The sequence below is a fragment of the Neoarius graeffei genome, chromosome 15 (genome assembly GCF_027579695.1).
Source record: "Neoarius graeffei isolate fNeoGra1 chromosome 15, fNeoGra1.pri, whole genome shotgun sequence".
Taxonomy (NCBI): domain Eukaryota; kingdom Metazoa; phylum Chordata; class Actinopteri; order Siluriformes; family Ariidae; genus Neoarius; species Neoarius graeffei.
Genome location: NC_083583.1, coordinates 29,376,503 through 29,398,913, shown reverse-complemented (window position 1 = coordinate 29,398,913; position 22,411 = coordinate 29,376,503). Strand labels below are relative to the sequence as shown.

At 40.4% G+C, this 22,411-nt stretch overlaps 1 protein-coding gene across 2 annotated transcripts in view; it reads right to left on the bottom strand.

Moving 5' to 3' along the window:
• Positions 1-22,411, bottom strand: part of cemip (cell migration inducing hyaluronidase 1) — a 365,428-nt gene that overhangs the window by 2,336 nt on the left and 340,681 nt on the right. For both annotated transcript variants that reach the window (XM_060941115.1, XM_060941116.1), the window contains exons 22-28: positions 21,416-21,631; positions 15,468-15,679; positions 12,830-13,015; positions 11,973-12,177; positions 11,530-11,619; positions 11,219-11,376; positions 8,959-9,059 (exon numbers count right to left, since the gene is read on the bottom strand). In XM_060941115.1, the coding sequence (XP_060797098.1) occupies positions 8,959-9,059; positions 11,219-11,376; positions 11,530-11,619; positions 11,973-12,177; positions 12,830-13,015; positions 15,468-15,679; positions 21,416-21,631 (1,168 nt within the window). The remainder of the gene's footprint in view (positions 1-8,958; positions 9,060-11,218; positions 11,377-11,529; positions 11,620-11,972; positions 12,178-12,829; positions 13,016-15,467; positions 15,680-21,415; positions 21,632-22,411) is intronic.

The following is a 22,411-nucleotide window of genomic DNA, read 5'->3' as shown; positions in this document are numbered from 1 at the left end:
TTTGTAACCTTTTCCAGCCTGATGAGCATCAACAACGCTTTTTCTGAGGTCCTCAGAAATCTCCTTTGTTCGTGGCATGATACACTTCCACAAACATGTGTTGTGAAGATCAGATGTTGATAGATCCCTGTTGTTTAAATAAAACAGGGTGCCCGCTCACACCTGATTGTCATCCCACTGATTGAAAACACCTGACTCTAATTTCACCTTCAAATTAACTGCTAATCCTAGGGGTTCACATACTTTTGCTACTCACAGATATGTAATATTGGATCATTTTTCTCAATAAATAAATGACCAAGTATAATATTTTTGTCTCATTTGTTTAACTGGGTTCTCTTTATCTACTTTTAGGACTTGTGTGGAAATCTGATGATGTTTTCGGTCATATTTATGCAGAAATATAGAAAATTCTAAAGGGTTCACAAACTTTCAAGCACCACTGTAGGTGGGTAGCAATATAGTTTGCACCATTATTTATTTAAAATTATGAACATTACATTTTCTGATTGCATAAGTATTCACCCCCATTGCTGTGTAACCTGGACACAGTGGTGTGAACATTTATGCAAAACACTGCATGTTTTTTCACTGTATGTTGTATTTTTTATCTTAAAAGTGAACATTGCATCCCTCAAGCATTCTAGCACCATCAACAGGTCACATCTGGATATATCTTTGCAATAATAACAACTCAATCCTCTCATTTGAGTTAACTTACACCATGATGTTAATTTCCACCATACTGGATTTTGTGCCATTTTCATTTTTTTCCAATACTTTTTTCCAGTTCCATAATAATAATAATTTATTGACATAGTGTACGTCCATCCATTCCATCCATTATCCGTAAGCGCTTATCCTGTACAGGGTCGCAGGTAAGCTGGAGCCTATCCCAGCTGACTATGGGCGAGAGGCAGGGTACACCCTGGACAAGTTGCCAGGTCATCGCAGGGCTGACAGACAGAAACAAACAACCATTCACACTCTCATTCACACCTACGGTCAATTTAGAGCCACCAATTAGCCTAACCTGCATGTCTTTGGACTGTGGGGGAAACTGGAACACCCGGAGGAAACCCACACAGCCACGGGGAGAACATGCAAACTCCACACAGAAAGGCCCTCGCCAGCCACGGGGCTCGAACCCGGACCTTCTTGCTGTGAGGTGATGGTGCTAACCACTACACCACTATGCCACGCTCATAGTGTGCGTTATGTTGAATATGCTTACTCACACATTACAGAAAATATATTACAATAAAACATAGTTTGCTTGTCTTATGCCCAGGTCAAACGCTGCACCCCACATGGGCCGAACCCAACGTAAACGAAGTCAAACAATAGGTTTTGCTCACTTGCATCTGGCTCGGCCCATGCAAAGCATGGCGCCCGACCTGGGCCTATGAGATGAGATTATATACAAATTTTAAGGACAGAGACAAATATCTAACTAATGCTGCAATAGTAAAGAAAATGAAAACTGAATATGCAGTAATATAAACATTAAAATAAAATTATTCTACTGGCAGCGATATGCCTTCCTGAATGAATGAGTTTTCAGGACGTGTTTAAAAGCACCTATATTAGTGGCATTTCGGATAAACGCAGGCAAACTGTTCCATAGTTTGGGTGCCGCAACAGTAAATGATCGGTCACCCAGAGTAGCTAGGCTATTGGGAAACTGAAGTAAGAATTTGTCATCAGAAGATTCCACTAACACATGTGGCATGTTGCTTTCTCCATAAAACGTTTGCCAATAACATACAAATAAATTTGACCGTGATGTAGCTAATCAGAAGATGATCTGTTTCTCATTTCTCTACTTTAAAGTATTGACATCAATCCTGGCACATATAGTTACCAAACTGTAACTAGGGAGGACTACTGAAAACAGGAAGTGAGGTAGTATCTCAGTATGACAGCATGTCTTGGTGTATTGCCATCAAATTGTCATCCATGGGAGCATGTACTGAATGGCTTTTGGTCCTCCTCCATGCTAGAAGGGAGGCTGAGTTAATAGTGCTTGGTCCCTTATTCTCTGTTTGCAGCTACGCTTGACATGATTACTTTTGACTTTGCTGTGGGTTGTAACACTCATTCATATTGTTTGGGTCAAATATCCAAGAATGTCAGGAATTTCTAGCTTCAATCTCTCTCTCTCTCTCACACACACACACACACACTGTTCAATAAATTTCTTCCTAATGAAATAGAGAATATAAATGAAGCTCAGGTCTGAGAAGATCTCATGCACTGAATATGCAGAAATCTGCACAAGGGACTGAGACTAACACGTGTTAACAGGGTGAGAAGGGAGGGGCAGGAAGAAGAACCCTGTGGCTCCAGCATTTGTGTCTGCACATTCCACTGTTTAACACACGTGTGCCATGTTCCTTTCACATGCTGAGCATTCTGGGAAACGCCATGAATTCCATAGCTTTTCATTTCTCATCTTTCCCGCTGGAAAAAAAAAAATCCTCACTATGGACTACTGAGGCTGAGGCACATTCAATCGTACCTTTACAGTTTCAGCATTCTCATCACTTTTCAGCTGCTGGTATATGGACTTTGCATGATTTTTTTTTCTACAACTCTAAAACAGCATATCCCAAAGTGCTGTCATTTAGCTGTCATTCCTCTTGTACCACAGAAATTTACTGACAATTAAAAATTTGAAGGGATAAAATAATGACGTCATACTTTTAGCCTTTTATATCAACATTTAATGGTGTAGAACATCTCATCTCATTATCTCTAGCCGCTTTATCCTGTTCTACAGGGTCGCAGGCAAGCTGGAGCCTATCCCAGCTGACTACGGGCAAAAGGCGGGGTACACCCTGGACAAGTCGCCAGGTCATCACAGGGCTGACACATAGACACAGACACCATTCACACTCACATTCACACCTACGGTCAATTTAGAGTCACCAGTTAACCTAACCTGCATGTCTTTGGACTGTGGGGGAAACCGGAGCACCCGGAGGAAACCCATGCGGACACAGGGAGAACATGCAAACTCCTCACAGAAAGGCCCTCGCCGGCCACGGGGATCAAACCTGGACCTTCTTGCTGTGAGGCGACAGCACTAACCACTACACCACCATGCCGCCCGGTGTAGAACATCTACAAGATATTTTACTCTTGAAGATTTTATATAAGTATTTCCTAACAGAAAACGTCTCCATATTTAACAGTTATTCCATGAAATCGAGTCGTACATGAGCTGATAGCTGACGAAGCGCGTAGTTGGCTATAATCCGTGTGCGATGAGATTGAGCGGAATAACTGTTTTCTTCTATCCGCATTCACTGGATTTTGAGAAACAGAGCATTTTTTAAAATTTATTTATGCAAATTCGATAAATAAAAACTTTATACGAAACAGCCGACAAAATAATTTCCGCTTAGAATGTAAACAAATCGGTGAAATGACTAGCAATTTGTGAAAAATGCTATAATAATAATTCACGAAAAAAAAGATACGTTCTTACCATCAAATAATTTTATTTCATATTTTGTTGCTTGTCTTTTTTGGGATTTTGTTTTCGAGTAGAGCTTTTATTTTGTCCTCGGTTGGTTCAGCAACACACTCCGCCTTTTTATTTTTCTCTACTCACAGTATATGAGCTGATTGGCTACTCTACTACTAGGATATCAGAGCACGCGATTGCTCATATCCAGTGAATCTGGATAGAAACAAAAGTGGCGAAACCGTGTGGGTGGCACAGTGATGTAAGTGGTTAGCACGGTCGCCTCACAGCAAGAAGGTTCTGGGTTTGAGCCCAGCGGCTGACGGGGGCCTTTCTGTATGGAGTTTGCATGTTCTCCTCGTGTCTGCATGGGTTTCCTCTGGGTGCTCTGATTTCCCTCAAACTAAAGACATGCGGTTAGGTTAATATGGGACGGCCTTGGGTTGAGATGCCCTTGAGCAAGGCACCTAACTCCCAACTGCTCCCCGGGCACTCTTAGCATGGCTGCCCACTGCTCTGGGTACGTGTGTGTGCTCATTGCTCATGTGTGTGTTCACTGCTTCAGATGGGTTACTGTAAATGCAGAGAGGAATTTCACAAGCATGTGATGAATAAAGTTCTTCTTCTAGAATAATAATAATTATATGTTTTTCCTTGTTAAAGAATAGCACATTTTCTGTGCAGCATCTACCAAACCAAAGTCCTTGGGTAAGTTGTTACTACAGAATTGGTAACCTAATAGAAATGCATTAATGGGAATCTATTATTTATTTAGCAGTCATTGAAAATTAAACACCTAACTAAACAAATTTGAGAATTCAACAGCACTGTGATTATAAATGTGATTAATTTTCATGATGCTAAATGAAAACCCAAATTTTAAGAATTTTAAGCACCATTATCTGAAATTATACTGTGAGTGTGTTGATAGGCCGAATATAGCTCAGTTGTAGGCAACTGGATTTAAAGTTTTTAATGAGATTTGGAATGTTGGCCAAAAATAACCAATACGTCACCAGTGCTAATGTGACATTTCAGATTTGGAGAGATGCGGCCCAGCTGGATGCTCTGTTCTGAGACACTGCCATCTTGGCATGTATTCTTACAAATCAGAGTCAGTTCATTACAGTCATTTCATGATGGTATGAGGTATGTGTGGCTCTTTAGTCATTTGGCAGCAGGGGTTATATGGCATGCGAGGAAGTGCAGTGAATTATCATATCATGAATTTATTATAACATTCCATTCTAAGTTAATATAAACAGTAAGTGTAAGGCTATAAGGCTCCCTATAGTAAATTCCCACAACAGTTAAACATTATTGCCCCCTAATGTCTATGCAATATCATATGCAACGTAATGTGTATTAATTCCAACACAGAATTACACGGAATTAAAAAAAAAACTGATATATTTACTTCTGCCAACTTTGCTGTTGGAGGTTATGTATGTTTGTTCCCAATGTAACTCAAAAAGTAGTGAACAGATTTTGATGAAATTTTGAGGAAAGGTGAGAGCCATGGGCCAAGGAACAATTGATTAGATTTTGATGCCAATGTGGATCCAGTATTTTTTCATCTTTTCCCAACACAACTCAAAAAGTAGTGAACGGATTTTGATGACATTTGATGTACAGCTTTAGTATTATCCGATGTTCAAGTGAATTTATTTTGATGACGATAATAAGTGGCTTGGCAGAGATATGCACTCTACCAAGTACCCTTCTAGTTATAAATGAGATGATGGACCTGTAGCAGAACTGTATGCAAAATGGATACTGTCAGGTACGGCTTCAGTGACCATCACAAGCAACATAAATTCCCATTTGCATTAAGATTAATAATAGTATTTGACTTTAAAGAATTAATATACAAATATTATTACTAGGATAAAAATGCACGTTCTTGATGCACATGTGTAATAAATATGGCACACAGTGTACATGATGTTAAACTGGCAGCTTCCTGTAGTTGCTAGCTACATTATGCATGTAGTTTTTGTGCAAAACTAAAGTAAATGTCAGACACAATTTTTGGGTTATGCCAGAAACATTTAATTTCTGCTAAACAGTTTAAAGCATATATGCAAAACCATGGCCTCACTTTTGTTTATAACTGCCTTGAGACCTCAAGAATGGCACAGGAATAGTTTTAAGCGTTAACAATAAATCTAATATAGTAATTTTTATGATTAAAGTGATTCATATAGGTGGCGGTCTGAGTGAATGACCTTGACATCCGTAACGTCACAACAGGAAGTCTATTGGTCTCATTGCCATTTCCGCTATACTAAAACACAGAGCTGACTGCAACTCCAAGCCTCCATTTTGAGTTAATTTATCGCCATGCCACGTAGATGTGTTGCTGGCCGGTGCAGCAACACGACAGAAGGTGGATTTATGTTGCATTTATGGCCCAAGAATGTTCAAACTGCAAAGATTTGGACGCGTTTTGCGAGAAGTTCACGGGCACATTGGGCACCTACGAAGTGGTCTCTCCTCTGCTCTGCACATTTTACTGAGGACTTGTATGAGACCTCTGATCTGTTGAGCAGCGTTGGCTATAAGCCCGTATTGAAAGAGGGTGCAGTACCAACAATTAAAGAAAGAAAACTACAAGAAAAGGAAAGTATATATATATATATATATATATATATATATATATATATATATATATATTTTTTTTTTTAAAGGAAAGTGAGTTCAAAGTTCAGTTGCACCAGTTCTCCCGGAGCGTGAGCCGAGGATTGTTGCTAAAACCCGGGACGGAACTGGACAGGACAGATCACTCAGGCAGTGACTGCCCCGCGGTTGTTGCTAAAACCGGTGACATCCCATTCCATCCCGGGTTTTAGTAATTGCCTGAGCCGAGCAGTAATGGCAGACTACACAGTATGAAGAAAAGTGAATGAGTGGAGCAGCTGTCTTATTTCAAAACTGGATATTGCTGCCATCTCGCCCTTACATGGAAGACGCAAATGAATGGAGAACTGAATGAACAACTGAAAGTCAGATTGTTTCAAAAACAATCTGCCTTCAAGAAGCAAGAACACAGACGGGTAAGCTCCGACTCTCATTTGGATTAAAAAAAAAAAAGTTATTTCCCTGTATTTAGATTAATACATGTAACTTGTATTGTGTGTTTAAGTTACCGGTATAAGATTATTTAATTTGCTTCAGAATGTGATTGTCTCAGTTCATCTGATTATTTAATTAGCCTTTTACGTTTTATCAGTGAAAATGCATGCATGTACATGTATGTTGCATAAGTTATAACACCTATCCTGTTTTAATGAGAGTCAACCCACAATCAATGACGTCAAATCAGTCTTAGTTGAGCAAGTCGGTAACGCTATTTCTTACTTTCACCATAAATTTTTATTTATATGACTTTGGTCTATAGCTGTCAAAGGCCTCGGCCTTAAAACCAGTTACCGCTGTGACGTCGCGCACTCAGGGCTGGCTGGCTCAGTGGGGGCAGCTCGAATGTCAGCTTTGCGGTCGATTTTAACTCTCAAAAAGATATATATTTTTTATTCCCATTTATGCAGCATACAAGAGTCAAGGATGGAGATACAGTGGCGCTTGAAAGTTTGTGAACCCTGTAGAATTTTCTATATTTCTGCATAAATATGACCTAAAACATCATCAGATTTTCACACAAGTCCTAAAAGTAGATAAAGGGAACCCAGTTAAACAAATGAGACATAAATATTATACTTGGTCATTTATTTATTGAGGAAAATGATCCAATATTACATATCTGTGAGTGGCAAAAGTATGTGAACCTTTGCTTTCAGTATCTGGTGTGACCCCCTTGTGCAGCAATAACTGCAACTAAACGTTTCCGGTAACTGTTGATCAGTCCTGCACACCGGCTTGGAGGAATTTTAGCCCATTCCTCCGTACAGAACAGCTTCAACTCTGGGATGTTGGTGGGTTTCCTCACATGAACTGCTCGCTTCAGGTCCTTCCACAACATTTCAATTGGATTAAGGTCAGGACTTTGACTTGGCCATTCCAAAACATTAACTTTATTCTTCTTTCACCATTCTTTGGTAGAACGACTTGTGTGCTTAGGGTCGTTGTCTTGCTGCATGACCCACCTTCTCTTGAGATTCAGTTCATGGACAGATGTCCTGACATTTTCCTTTAGAATTCGCTGCTATAATTCAGAATTCATTGTTCCATCAATGATGGCAAGCCGTCCTGGCCCAGATGCAGCAAAACAGGCCCAAACCATGATACTACCACCACCATGTTTCACAGATGGGATAAGGTTCTTATGCTGGAATGCAGTGTTTTCCTTTCTCCAAACATAATGCTTCTCATTTAAACCAAAAAGTTCTATTTTGGTCTCATACATCCACAAAACATTTTTCCAGTAGCCTTCTGGCTTGTCCACGTGATCTTTACCAAACTGCAGAAGAGCAGCAATGTTCTTTCTGGAGAGCAGTGGCTTTCTCCTTGCAACCCTGCCATGCACACCATTGTTGTTCAGTGTTCTCCTGATGGTGGACTCATGAACATTAACATTAGCCAATGTGAGAGAGGCCTTCACTTGCTTAGAAGTTACCATGGGGTCCTTTGTGACCTCACCGACCATTACATGCCTTGCTCTTGGAGTGATCTTTGTTGGTCGACCACTCCTGGGGAGGGTAACAATGGTCTTGAATTTCCTCCATTTGTACACAATCTGTCTCACTGTGGATTGGTGGAGTCCAAACTCTTTGGAGATAGTTTTGTAACCTCTTCTAGCCTGATGAGTATCAACAACACTTTTTCTGAGGTCCTCAGAAATCTCCTTTGTTCGTGCCATGATACACTTCCACAAACATGCGTTGTGAAGATCAGACTTTGATAGATCCCTGTTCTTTAAATAAAACAGGGTGCCCACTCACACCTGATTGTCATCCCATTGATTGAAAACACCTGACTCTAATTTCACCTTCAAATTAACTGCTAATCCTAGAGGTTCACATACTTTTGCCACTCACAGATATGTAATATTGGATCATTTTCCTCAATAAATAAATGACCAAGTATAATATTTTGTCTCATTTGTTTAACTGGGTTCTCTTTATCTACTTTTAGGACTTGTGTGAAAATCTGATGATGTTTTAGGTCATATTTATGCAGAAACATAAATTCTAAAGGGTTCACAAACTTTCAAGCACCACTGTACTATCCACTCAGAAATTTATTTAAAAATAAAGGTTCTGCATATCTCCTTTAAGCAGTTTACAAAATGAGGCAGTTTAGCAGTTTTTGCTGAAGAGTCTTGTTCAAGGGCACACCCATGGCTAGCTGTAATTGAGTGTTTTGCGAAAGCAACACAATCATTGCTCTCTGATTTTATTTTAACTTTATCTTATAGTCACTAGTGCCTCTTAACTGCTGAGCTACTACTTTCCTCTTTCTTGATATATTACCAAAGCTGAATGATTCCTAGAAATTCCCAAGAAAATGTTCAAAATGGTGGTTTTTACCTTTCAATTTCACATTCGGGTCCGCACCCAGCTTTTCAAGTATCTTGGTCCAGGGTCCCCTTGTGGCCAGCTTTCCCTTGGAGGTAATCATTACTATAGAGCTGGAAGTGGTGGTTAAAAAAAAAAAAATCTGTTACTGTGTCCAGAGAGTCAGATCAAATTAAACTTATAGCATTACAGTATATTTGATATATAATTTTCTAGTAGAAAATTTTTTAAAATGCATAAAAGGAGAGATTCGGGTGGAAAAAGATGCTAAATTCTAACTGGGGGGGGGACAATATATACAATACTGTGCAAAAGTCTTAGGCACATATAAAGAAATGCTGTAGAGCAAACATGGCTTAAAAATAATGAAATGAAATGTTTCAACATTCAAAAATACTATAAACTATATATTGTATAGTCGGCTTATTCTCGAGATTTTTTTTTTTAATTCTATTTTATGTTGTCTTTTTTTTCTCGCATGTCTGATCACTTGCTGCTGTAACATTATCTATCTATCTATCTATCTATCTATCTATCTATCTATCTATCTATCTATCTATCTATCTATCTAAGCCATAATAAATGAAAGAAAGTCAATATTTGGTGTGAGACGACTCTTTGCTTTAAAAAAAAATAGTAGTCTCAGGTACAATGAGTGCAGTTTTATAAGGAAATGAGCTGTAGGTTTTACTGAGCATCTTGCAGAACCAGCCACAGTTCTTCTGGACACTTTGTCACGCTTTCTTCTTAATTTTGCACCAAAACCCAGTCGCCTTCATTATGTTTTCTTTTTTCATCTGAAAAGTGGTCTTTTATGTAATATGCTGCTCAGATACAAACTTTTTTTTTCTGTAACATTTAATTTTGTGCTGGAAAACAAACATTTGGAACTCTAAAATGTTTTTGTACCGACTCAATAATGTAGAAGTCATAAAATAGAAATCTATAACAAAGTTTGCAGGAAAAAAATGGTGCCTAAGAGTGTTGCACAGTACTGTACGTACAAGTGACAGTGTATAGAAATATCAATGTTCTAGCATTATTTTACATAATGTTTATTGAATATATTAGCTGTTAAGTATTTTATGCATTTATTTTATATTTTATTTTATTGCATTAAATATTAAAGCCGCATGCTTGTCAGCTGGGGCTGCACGGTGGTGTAGCGGTTAGCACTGTCGCCTCACAGCAAGAAGGTCCGGGTTCGAGCCCCGTGGCCGGCGAGGGCCTTTCTGTGTGGAGTTTGCATGTTGTCCGCGTGGGTTTCCTCCGGGTGCTCCGGTTTCCCCCACAGTCCAAAGACATGCAGGTTAGGTTAACTGGTGACTCTAAATTGAGCGTAGGTGTGAATGTGAGTGTGAATGGTTGTCTGTGTCTATGTGTCAGCCCTGTGATGACCTGGCGACTTGTCCAGGGTGTACCCCACCTTTCGCCCGTAGTCAGCTGGGATAGGCTCCAGCTTGCCTGCGACCCTGTAGGACAGGATAAAGCGGCTACAGATAATGATGGATGGGCTTGTCAGCTGCACTGAGAGTGTGGGTTTGAATCTGGCTACAGTTAGCTGATTTCTGATTGCAAGTTTTTCCATTTACAGGTGTGAACATTATTTCACTCCATGGATCTTTACTGTAAATCACAGCATGTGCTGGGGGGAAAATTTTATGTCTTAGAGAATTATAAAAAATGCTGTGATGTGCTCTGGCACAGCAGTTACATACTAATACAAATCCAGAGCTATTCAAACCCTGGTCAGGTACCAGTGTCGATTTTCCCATCACATAACACTATCGGTGTAAGAAGGAGGATGGGCATGTGTTGTTAACTAACTGAGTACTAATTATGTAACCTCCCACTTGATCAGTAAAATACTAATGAAGTCAGGTGCAGCAATAGAGATAATGAGGTAATAAAATTGAGCAATAAGGAAGTATTAGCTTGGGCTAATAAAACAACTAAAAACATATTGGAAACATTATTTTGTATACTAAAATTGTGATATTTCCTCTAAAGACGCAAGAAAAGACAATATGGCTGCAATGTTCAGGAGAAAAACAATTCTCATTCGAGTTAAAGTCCACAACTGAATTTGACCAATAAAATTATCGCATTATTTTTTGCTCCACCCATACAGTATGTCCCTTTTTTTGGGTACCTGGACAAGAATTTAGCACAGGTTACTAGTTATGGTGGAGGTCACTTGATAAGGGATCAACTGAAATGAGATTACAGGTTGTCTAGGAAAAACGTGCTATAATTTAAGATGTGTACGTACTCGTCGTTCAGGCTGTTGATGTAGTTCTCGATCTGAGCTGGGATGCCCATCAGCACAGCATTCCTGAAGCCTTTCATCTCCATCACTTTGCCGTTGTGTCCATCCAGCACCGTCAGATGGATTCCATCCTCTGATTGGTAGATCTTCTTACCATTGACCTGTAGGAGCAACAAGTCAGCCAGGATCTTTTATTAATCCCTCCTTTTTATTTCTGTTTTGGATAGTTTATATGAAGAGCCTGTGCAGACATTAACTGGTTATTAAAGTAATGTACATGGTTATGTCAAATATGTGTAAAATGTGCCTCTTACCTCAGTGTAGGCGAAGTCCTCTTTGATGTGGAAGAAACGAGTGGTGTAAGACTCCACCTTGACTTCCAGAAAGTGCTCGGACGTTTGAGGCTGTAAGAATACAAAAAGGAACATTTCAAAACCAAACTTGACGAAGCTTTGATAAAGATTTCTAAATAACAGGGGTAGATATACAGTAAAGTATGATAAATAGCCATTAAGTCACAAAATGGTGTATAAAATTGAGTGTGATATAAAGAAAAGGCCCACTACCATACTGAATGCTACTGTAAATATGACTAAATCGGAAAAGTGGCAGGATATCCATAGAATTTATTTAAGAAAAGAAGATGCTGTTTATTTATTTAATCTATTCATTCAAGAGAAGATTTATTTATTTATTTATTTATTTATTTATTTAAGAGAAGACGCTGCTTAAGGAAAGGCTTTCAAATCCAGCTTACTAGGCTAGAGCGGGGTAGTTTCTTGGGCATGGGGACATCCACTACGGGCATCTCGGCATATCTGGGGTAGGCCTGTGCCATGCAGTCACTAGGGCTGCTGCCTTTCGGGATGTTGGCCTTGATCTTCACTCTCTCACAGCCTTTCACCGAGCAGAATGCAAAGGCATCTCTGTTATTGTGAGCCTGGACCTTGAGGAAGAGCAACCTGCACAGAGACCAGAAATTCAACACAAACACAGCAACACTTTGGTGAACAACTCCAAACTTTCCAACAACATGACAGAGGATAATAATTATACTCTTAAATAATAATAATAATAATAATAACAACATCATTATTGGGCGGCACGGTGGTGTAGTGGTTAGCGCTGTCGCCTCACAGCAAGAAGGTCTGGGTTCGAGGCCCGTGGCCGGCGAGGGCCTTTCTGTGCAGAGTTTGCATGTTCTCCCCGTGTCCGCGTGGGTTTCCTCCGGGTGCTCCGGTTTCCCCCACAGTCCAAAGACATGCAGGTTAGGTTAACTGGTGACTCTAAATTGACCGTAGGTGTGAATGTGAGTGTGAATGGTTGTCTGTGTCTATGTGTCAGCCCTGTGATGACCTGGCGACTTGTCCAGGGTGCACCCCGCCTTTCGCCCGTAGTCAGCTGGGATAGGCTCCAGCTTGCCTGCGACCCTGTAGAACAGGATAAAGCGGCTACAGATAATGAGATGAGATGAGATCATTATTTAAATATATAGTATTTGGTAAGAATAAAATTATTATTATTATTATTATAGAATATTATTTATTATTACAAAATAAACAATTGATACAATAGTACTTATATAAAACATATTAAGAGCTGAGAGTCTCTTACCCAGTATCCTCTTCCCAGTAGTAATAACCCCTTGAATGATGTGTGTGGCTGATCTTTTCCCTCTGAGCTGTTTTCACAAACATCCCCGTCTTCCTCGTCTGCTTGGTGAGCCGGTTGTGAAGGTCAGAGATAATGCTGAACGTTGTGCCTTTCGGGTAACAGAAACCAATATTTATCCAGTCGTTCCTGTTGAGAGGAGGCAGATGTTTGGTGAAATTATGGTCACTTGAAGTCAGAAGTAGTGTTTCTTGTTGACCTTCCTGATGCACACTAGGTGGCGGAAGAGAACTATTTTTATTGCATGGATTGATTAAAACATTCGACAAGATGACATTTTATTGAAGGAACTTGACATATCATGAATCGTTTTAATTCGAGATGAATACAAGCTTTTTGGATAATCTCTAATATTAACACAGTGGAAAATAAATAAATAATAATAAAACTCTACTGCGGTACTACATTACGAGACCGTCGATGACGGCGTAGCTCACTCTGGCCCCGTCTAGTCCAGAAGGAATGGTCTAAAGTGGGCCACCTTGTGCAATAAATGTTGCAAGCTATATACACTACATACAAGCTATATACAGAAGCTATATACACCCTAGGAATACCGACCTATTTGCCAGAATGAATCTAAAACGGCGAGGAATTGCCCGAGTAGAAGCAATTTTTTTTTTTTTTTTAACTGCTCATTAAGGCTTCATTAGTCCATAACTTCATTCATAATTGTAATGAAGCAAATCTGGGTAGAAGTCATATGCACACTAGGTACCCCTACCTTCCCGCCAGAAAGAATCAAAATCGGTATATATGCATGTATATAGCATATATACCGATTACATATCAATTACACTCACCTCCTCTCTTGCAAGCATCACCAAGCTGTGAGCAGCATCAGGGCTTGTAGTATTTTGGTTACCAATTTTGTTTACTGTGTTTTGTTCAAAATACAGTGCTGTGAACTATATCTATTTTCAAAATAGTAAGAAAGCACTTGTTCATGAGTTTTCTTAGAAGCATTATTTAGTACTGATGAGCACAGTTTGTTTCACAAGTATAGTGTAAAGACTAAAATTAAAAAAAAATTATTAAAAAATTCAAGTGAATATCAGAAGTTTGATATCAGCTTCTCAATATATCTGCCAAAAAGCTCAAACAAACAAACAAACAAACAAACAAAACCCTTACAAAACCTTTCATTTGACCTTTCAGAAGGACCAAACAAAAGCTGTGATAATCGAAAGATAAATTTTCTTAAAATAAACACCACTTACTTGATATTGAATCAGTAGCCTTGGCGAACCACGAGGTGAATTTCGTTTATCTTTTTATCTGCCGATTATCTTCCGACACTACAAAGTTATAACAAGGTTTCTCTTATTTCGTTTCTGGTTCTAATTGGTTCCGAAGTTTATCAAGAAGTAGAACGGGTAATCGAACTTGATCAGGAATAAGTGCTGATTGGTTACGAAGTTTCGCTATTGTTACACTCATTCTTACATTCTTACAAAACAAATGACATAGTTGCTCATTCTTGGGTAACTTTCATAACGCGAGATCAGCTGTTCGTATCGCGAGATCACAATTCGCGTTCTGGTGATTGTAATGCTTATATGCATGCGCAGTGTGCTATTGTTACACTCATTCTTACAACACGACAACATGTGCTGCTTTTCCACTACCAACGCGGCTGAGTTGGGCTGAGCCATGCCGTGCTGAGTTGGGCTGAGTCGAGCTGAGTGGGGCTGTTTGGAGTTGCATTTCGACTACAACCGCGCTGAACCGTGCTGGCTGGAAGTGGGTGGACACATTGGGTGGAGTTAGCGAAAGTGGGTGGACGTCACGTGATGTCGTTAGGCGGCGCAAACAGTGACATCAGTGATCTTTTAAGCGGTAGTCTCACAACCCGGATAGTAAACAATAAACATGGAGTCATTAGTGTTGCTGGTCTTGGTGCTGTGGCTTGTTGTCACTGACAACGCCAACAGATACTGGCAAGAGCGTATAGATGAGGCGAGGCGCATAAGGCTTCAGAAATTCTCGTAATTCGTAATTCTTCTTCTTCCGGGTTTACGGTGTTTACAGATCCCAGCGTGCTCGCGGGGCGTGTGTGGGCATGTGAGGACACTCCTCCTCACCAATCAGTGCACAGGGGAGTGTCTCCTCACGCCCCTAGCCCCACTCGGCTCGGTTTGGCTTGCTTCAGCCCCACTCCAAAACCGTGCGAGTTTTGGGTGCTAAGTAAGGCTGAAACGAGCTGAGTCGTGCTGCTCTGAGGTAGTCGAAACGCGAGCCGTGTCGGGCTGAAGTGAGCTGAAGTGAGCTGAAAAAGGGTAGTGGAAAAGGGGCCTCGCTTCGCCTCTATGAGGCAGTAGCCACAATAAAAATCGATGAAGAACTGAAAGAGAAGAAGCGATTTTCCTGAAATGTGGATGACGCCGGCCGGACGCCGGACAACACATGATGGCATAAGCTCATCGCCTGTTAGCCAGATGAGCTAATAACCAACATTGTTTCATGGTCTCACAACAGAAGGTTTCAGAAAGAAGTATAAATTGTATAACTATTGTATATAAAGTAATGAATGTATAGTGGAATCTGGTGATGGTCTTTGATTGAGTTTGTTGTGACTGACCTGTTGAAGTTGATAATCCACACAGTGACTTCAGCTGGTGCAGCCGCGTCCCAATGCACCGTGTAGCTCTTAGCCAGCGTGACTACAGGCTGGAACTGCTGGTAGTGATGCTTCTTCCCCAGAGCTCCAACCAGCTTCAGTGGCTTGTCCGGATACTCATCTTTCACCATCTTCAGATTTAGATTGGCTGGGTTCCGGGCCTGGATATAAAGCTGAGGCACACAGTAGGGCTAATTGAGAGGGATTTAACTACAGATAAATGAAACCTAGATGCTGTTTCAACCTAAGAGCGATGCATATAAGACACCACTGAGGCGAAATGAACTCATGAAAATGCCATCATGCTGTGCAGCATTTGTATGTAAGAATCACTGACTCTTGAAAACAAGACAACAAGCAATTATTTTTCACAGGAGAAAGCTTAGAGTACATGTGTGTTTGCAGTTTATGAGGGTCGCTATGCTGGAGCTCAGGCAGGCTCGCTAGATGAGATACTGTTTATTATTTTTTAATCCTGTTTATCTTCTCTTCAAATCGAACTCATTTCTCAGATAATGGTCTTAATATTTGGTAGGTTATATTAAGTTTGGGAAGATTAGGTTTGTGATACTTGCTCTTAGTTTGTCAGGGAGGATCTGTTTATCATTATGGAACCAGGCTAGATTGAAGTTTCCCTCATATTAGTTTAAGATAACATTTTGTTTGGAACAGCCAGGCCTGGAGCCGGATGGTCTGCTAGGTCATATTTGACCACCAGAGGGAGACACGAGCAGTCTGCCAGCTGATTACTCTCACCCTGTGTCCGAAATCACTCACTCGTTCACTACATCCCTACTCCCTATATAGGGAATTACTATATAGAGGACTATATAGCGAGCTCATTGGTAAAATGAAAAAACGCTTTCGGACACTAGTCCGTCGCGCTGGTATTTACATCATTACTGTCGCACAGTTAAAACGTGCCGGATCAGTCGGCTGGTGGGTTTTCAAAATAATAAATACATGCATGTATTTTTGTGATAAATCCATATTATACTGAGCGTATTTCCAACATTAATCAATACAAAGTAGCTGCATCTTTCAGTTCTTTTTAAATCAATGCTGAATACTTTCTTCTTTGCCGCTGCCTTTTATTAAATCAAATTTGAGGCTTTTAATTTGATTTCTTTCAGCGCAATCACAATGCATGATGGGATATATTGCTTTGGTTAGTGACCATTATCGTAAACTACTTTTCGTGATGCATTGTGGGATACTTTGAGTGCACTATATTGGGAGTAAATAATCCTCACTAAGGTTTCAGACAGCACTACAAAATGGCGTCCCAACTATATAGTGATTAGGGAGCGATTTTGGACACAGGGTCAGTCTCACCTGTCCGTGGTTCTATTTACGGGAAACTTGCTGCTCACCTGATGTTTAGTCTTGAGCTCTTTTTGTGAGGGCAAGATGAAGTTGGAATTGGTCATTTTAAAACAAGCGCAGTACTCAAGCCTGCCCTCTGCACCAGGTTGGTCTTGCCTTGTTAACCAAGCCACCTTCTTGAGTTTTTTTAATTCCTTCTCTTGAGAAAGAAAGGGGGGCCAAACCCTTACTACTTTTGAGTCCACTTTTCCCCTTCAGGCTCTTTGAGAAGGGAAGGCATTTGTTCTTTGTTTTCAGTTTTCCTGAGTTTATTGTGTTCAGTTTCACCAAGTGCTCTATCCATTCGGCCACTGGTGCTTTGTTAGTGCAGTAAATCAGGGCCGCGTTAACCCTTGCCGAGGCCCTGGGCAGACACCCCCCCGAGGCCCCACCCCCGCCTGTTGTCAACTGCGCTCAGCAAATTCACCCCCTCAGACGTGCCTGTCTAACTAGACACAGAAACTTAAATAATGACAGTGGCACAATTAGAAATACTATTGAACAATAAAACTTCATATCCGTCAACACCTATTTAATGGAGAAAAAGCAATGGTGAAATAGGCAATTGCATGGTGAAAAAATCCATCAGACATCACGGTTAACAAGTCTGGTTAACTAAAGTTTAGCCTCAACAAGCCTTTGAATGAGTGAGTCAATGAACAACATGTCAAGAACATAACCTAGGCCTACAACAGTTTCTTTAGTATTCAGAACAAGAACATCTCATCTCATCTCATTATCTCTAGCCGCTTTATCCTTCTACAGGGTCGCAGGCAAGCTGGAGCCTATCCCAGCTGACTACGGGCGAAAGGCGGGGTACACCCTGGACAAGTCGCCAGGTCATCACAGGGCTGACACATAGACACAGACAACCATTCACACCTACGGTCAATTTAGAGTCACCAGTTAACCTAACCTGCATGTCTTTGGACTGTGGGGGAAACCAGAGCACCCGGAGGAAACCCACGCGGACACGGGGAGAACTTGCAAACTCCACACAGAAAGGCCCTCGCCGGCCACGGGGCTCGAACCCAGGACCTTCTTGCTGTGAGGCAACAGCGCTAACCACTACACCACCGTGCCGCCACAAGAACATTCATTTGGTATATAACCGTTCGTTTTCATTTTGGAATCCAGGCGACTTTTAACTTTTGAAAACAAAGAGCGATAACAAAGAAAAATATCTTGCTTCTCAGAAATAAATCTCTAAATGTTAGGCTATGTGAAACATTTCATCCTTTCACACACGTAATGTCCCAAACAGCAGTGGCACACAGCTTTGCGCATTCAGTTTGACAGCCATGGGTCAACTTACAAGGGTACTTTCCTACTTTTCTGGAAAGCGAAGTCATTAATTAAATCATTGAACTGAAGCTGGCGTAGCATGTGAAGACATGGTGGACAGTGATCATATTGACAATGACAGGTGATTTATGCGACGGGACAAGGTGGGCTTCCTTACGGGTGGCGAAATGCATCAAAAATGTTATCAATATGATCAAAACTTCTGAAAATATCGTTTCATATTTTCCGATCTCGCTACCTCCGAGGCCCCCTAGTGGCCGAGGCCCTGGGCAGCTGCCCATGAAGCCCATTAGGATAACGCGTCCTTGCAGTAAATAGCCTGTTTTGGTATTGAGTCTCAAGGTCCTGTATTTGATTCCTACATTCGGCAAGAGGAAACAGCAAGCCAATAAAAATTTTTACTAGGGGATTAAAGTACAGCCAACTGAATTAGATTTTCAATTAGTTTCCTCTTACGTTTTAATCCCTTAAGACAACACGGTGCTTGGGCCCAATCTTCTGTCTCTCCTGCTTCCCCGTTACACTGTTATGTGAACAATTTCTAATGAATATGCATTTGCAGAGGTGTTTTTTAACTGGAGTGGATATTTTGACTTTATGTAGTCATATTATAGGTGATTACTTCAATCTGAAATGGAAAAATGGCTACAAAACAGCTTATTAATAATAAATCAGTCTAGAGGCTCCAAGAATATTTAAGTGTTTAGTCCATTAAAATGTCTCATATAGCTCTAAGAAACTTTTTACCCAAGACATGGAGCCTACATTAAATTAATTTAAAGCAAATTGTATTATGGTAGTAGACCAGCATCTACTCTCAGACTTTAGTCCTCATATTGTCTTATGAGTGATTCTCCTCTCTGCTAATGTGGAAGGGATGTTGACTGATATAAAAGAAGTTATCAACAACGCCTAATGCAACAACCAGGTTTCTTATATCTATGGATTTGACCCTCCTGTAACCTTCTTTTTGCAATATGATTCAAAAATGAATATCTGAAAATCCCCAATGTATAGAAGATATTACATGGTTGCACGAAGATATGAAGTTTATCTTCGAGTGGTGAATATATTCACAAGTGAGCGAAGCGAACGAGTGAAAATATTTTCAGCATGAGAAGATAAACTTTGTATCCTCATGCCACTGTGTAATGTTCTTTATATTCTATAGACACATCCACAAAAAAAACAAAAACAACAACAACACGTTAATCAAAAGAATTTTAATTCTGAACCGGGTCGCCATTTTGACAACCGGCGTCTAGTCAGCAGGAAAACATTTGGAGTGACGTCATCAGTGTGAAATATCAGGAAATTATTATTATTATTACGGAACACTTTTTTGATGGATAAAAACGTATTCTATTCCCTTCTAGTGGATTTCATTCATTTGGTTTGATAGCATGCAATATTGTTAGCATATCGCTTATCTTATGTGTATTATATCACTCTACCTAATGGAGAATGAGCATTGAATGTGGTTTACGATATTGCATAGTTGTCAAGACAACATGCCATCACACATCAGCGCTGATGCACTTCTTTGTTCGGCAGCAGTGCCTGCAGTAAGTAACCCCCCCCCCCCCCCCCCCGTTCTTAACTTTTTGTAAACTCTATAATTGTTCCATTGAACATGTACTGTATAATAATAATAATAATATTGCCTGGTTTTTTTCATGGTATATCAGATACATTTCATTCAGCTAGCATGATATTGAACTTGTCTTTGACTCGTTCAGTATCATGCTAGCTGAATGAAATATATCTGAGAAACCACTCAGCGCCAGCCAATATTATTCAACACGAAAAGATAAACTTCATGTCTTCAAGCCAGCATGTGATTTTCTTTTTATTACATAGACACAAACAAAAAGTCCCCAAATTTATCAAAACAATTCATCGATTTCCTCACAAGTGACATATAGAGATTTATGTCATGGTTTTGGTTCTCCATGGCCCGGATGTAGCTCATATGAAAAATCCCACTACATCCCAGTAAAGCACTCGTGTCCATATAATATATCCCAATATACAGTATCACACAAAAGTTTGGACACATTCATAGGCTTTTCTGTATTTTGACTTTTCTGCATTGTAGAACAATACTGAAGATATCAAAACTATGAAATAACATACTGTATATTCATCACAGGAATATAAAGTACATTACACAGCTCGAGGGGCGGCACGGTGGTGTAGTGGTTAGCGCTGTCGCCTCACAGCAAGAAGGTCCTGGGTTCGAGCCCCGGGGCCGGCGAGGGCCTTTCTGTGTGGAGTTTGCATGTTCTCCCCGTGTCCGCGTGGGTTTCCTCCGGGTGCTCCGGTTTCCCCCACAGTCCAAAGACATGCAGGTTAGGTTAACTGGTGACTCTAAATTGACCGTAGGTGTGAATGTGAGTGTGAATGGTTGTCTGTGTCTATGTGTCAGCCCTGTGATGACCTGGCGACTTGTCCAGGGTGTACCCCGCCTTTCGCCCGTAGTCAGCTGGGATAGGCTCCAGCTTGCCTGCGACCCTGTAGAAGGATAAAGCGGCTAGAGATAATGAGATGAGATGAGATTACACAGCTCGAAACCCCTTTTCTCATTCTCTATCATTCTGAGTCACAGACATCCACTGGGTCAACAAAGACTTCATTTGTTTCCTAAATGAGTTGCAAACTTGCTTACGTTTCATCTTCACTGATCATTTCTTTTTGTTGCATTGGCTTAAAGAATGGCTTAACAAAGAATTAATGATGAATAAAATCATTCATGCTAATGAGGTAGCAAACATGGCTACTGGTTTTAGCTGCCCAGTAAACTGGTTGAGCCCATGTTTGTTAGGTTTCACTTCAAGAATTTCACAACTTTTCAGCAAATTTGGTTTTAATTATACGATAAAGTTTTGCATAATATTAGCAAGCAAGCAAAATTTCCCAGCACATTAACCTTATACATTTAACATGTAATTAATATGCAAGACTGTTTTTATTTGTTTTTCTAGTTCATTAGACAATTAGCAACTGTTTCATGCTTGGCATTCCGACAAACTCATGGCATGCATCATGTCATTTTAGAGTTTGTGTGCGTGTGTGTGCGCGCACGTGTGTGTGTGTGCGTGCACACGTTCAAGCATGAATGTGTATGCTGTAAAAAATCCTAGTTGATCTAGGATTCTAATCCATAACCATAACCAAAATGCTAAGCCAGACCCATATTTGGTGGTAACCAGATCATGAGGGTCAGACCATGCTCTTACCTGGGCAAAGCGTCCACTGCAGATGGCAGCCCTCCAGTCTGGTACATCAATGCAATCAGGGTGACGCAGGAGCCAGTTGTCCTCTTTGACCAAAAACGCACCAGGGTACTCACTTACTGAGCCATCCACATCATGGAAAATAGTGGTCTTATCCCCATCCATTTGCATGTTGTTGAACCATGGACCTGGTTCTCCGAAGAACACTCGAGACGTAATCTGAAAACACAATCAGATCTCAGCGTCAAATGAGTGTTTTTTTTTTTTTCCAATGATAATTTACATTAGTCAGAACAGAGAAACCATAAATAGAGTGGATGGAAAATCATGGGAGGAAAAAAAAACCCCAATGTGAATGCAAGTGATGGAGAAAAGTGGATGCTAAATAAGGATGTGATGGAGAAAATAGTAATCAGAGTGGATGGGGAAGTGAAGGAGACAATGTGGTTGGAGTTGAAAGAAAGAAAAGTGGATGGAGTGAATGAATTTGATGGGGATCATGTGTAGGAGGTGATGGACGTAATGGAGAAAAAGGTGATGGTGTGGAAAGAAGCAGTGGATGAAAGCGTTCTGAGGAAAAGTGATGGAGAAAAAGTAGATGGCATGAAAATAAGTGGCGGAGAAAAGTGGATGAATACGAAGAAAGTAATGGATGGGTGGAAATTAGAAAAAGGGTCTTGAAGTAATAAGGAAGAAGTGCTTGGTGTAGTTGGAAGAGGTGAGAAAGTGAATAGAAGTAGTAAAGAAATAGTGGGTGGAAGTGAAGGAGAAAAAGTTGTAAAATAGAGCAAAATTAATAATAAAAGGGGGAGGGTGTGGAAGTCATGGAGGAAAAGTGAAAAAAAGTGGGTAGAAGTTATAGCAAAGACGTGAATGATGTGGATGGAAGTGAGGGAGGAAAAATTGGAAGTGATGGAGAAAAACCAAACGATGTACAAAGAAGTGATGGACAAAAGGTTGATGGTGTGGATGGAAATGATTGGGGAAAAAGTGTATGGA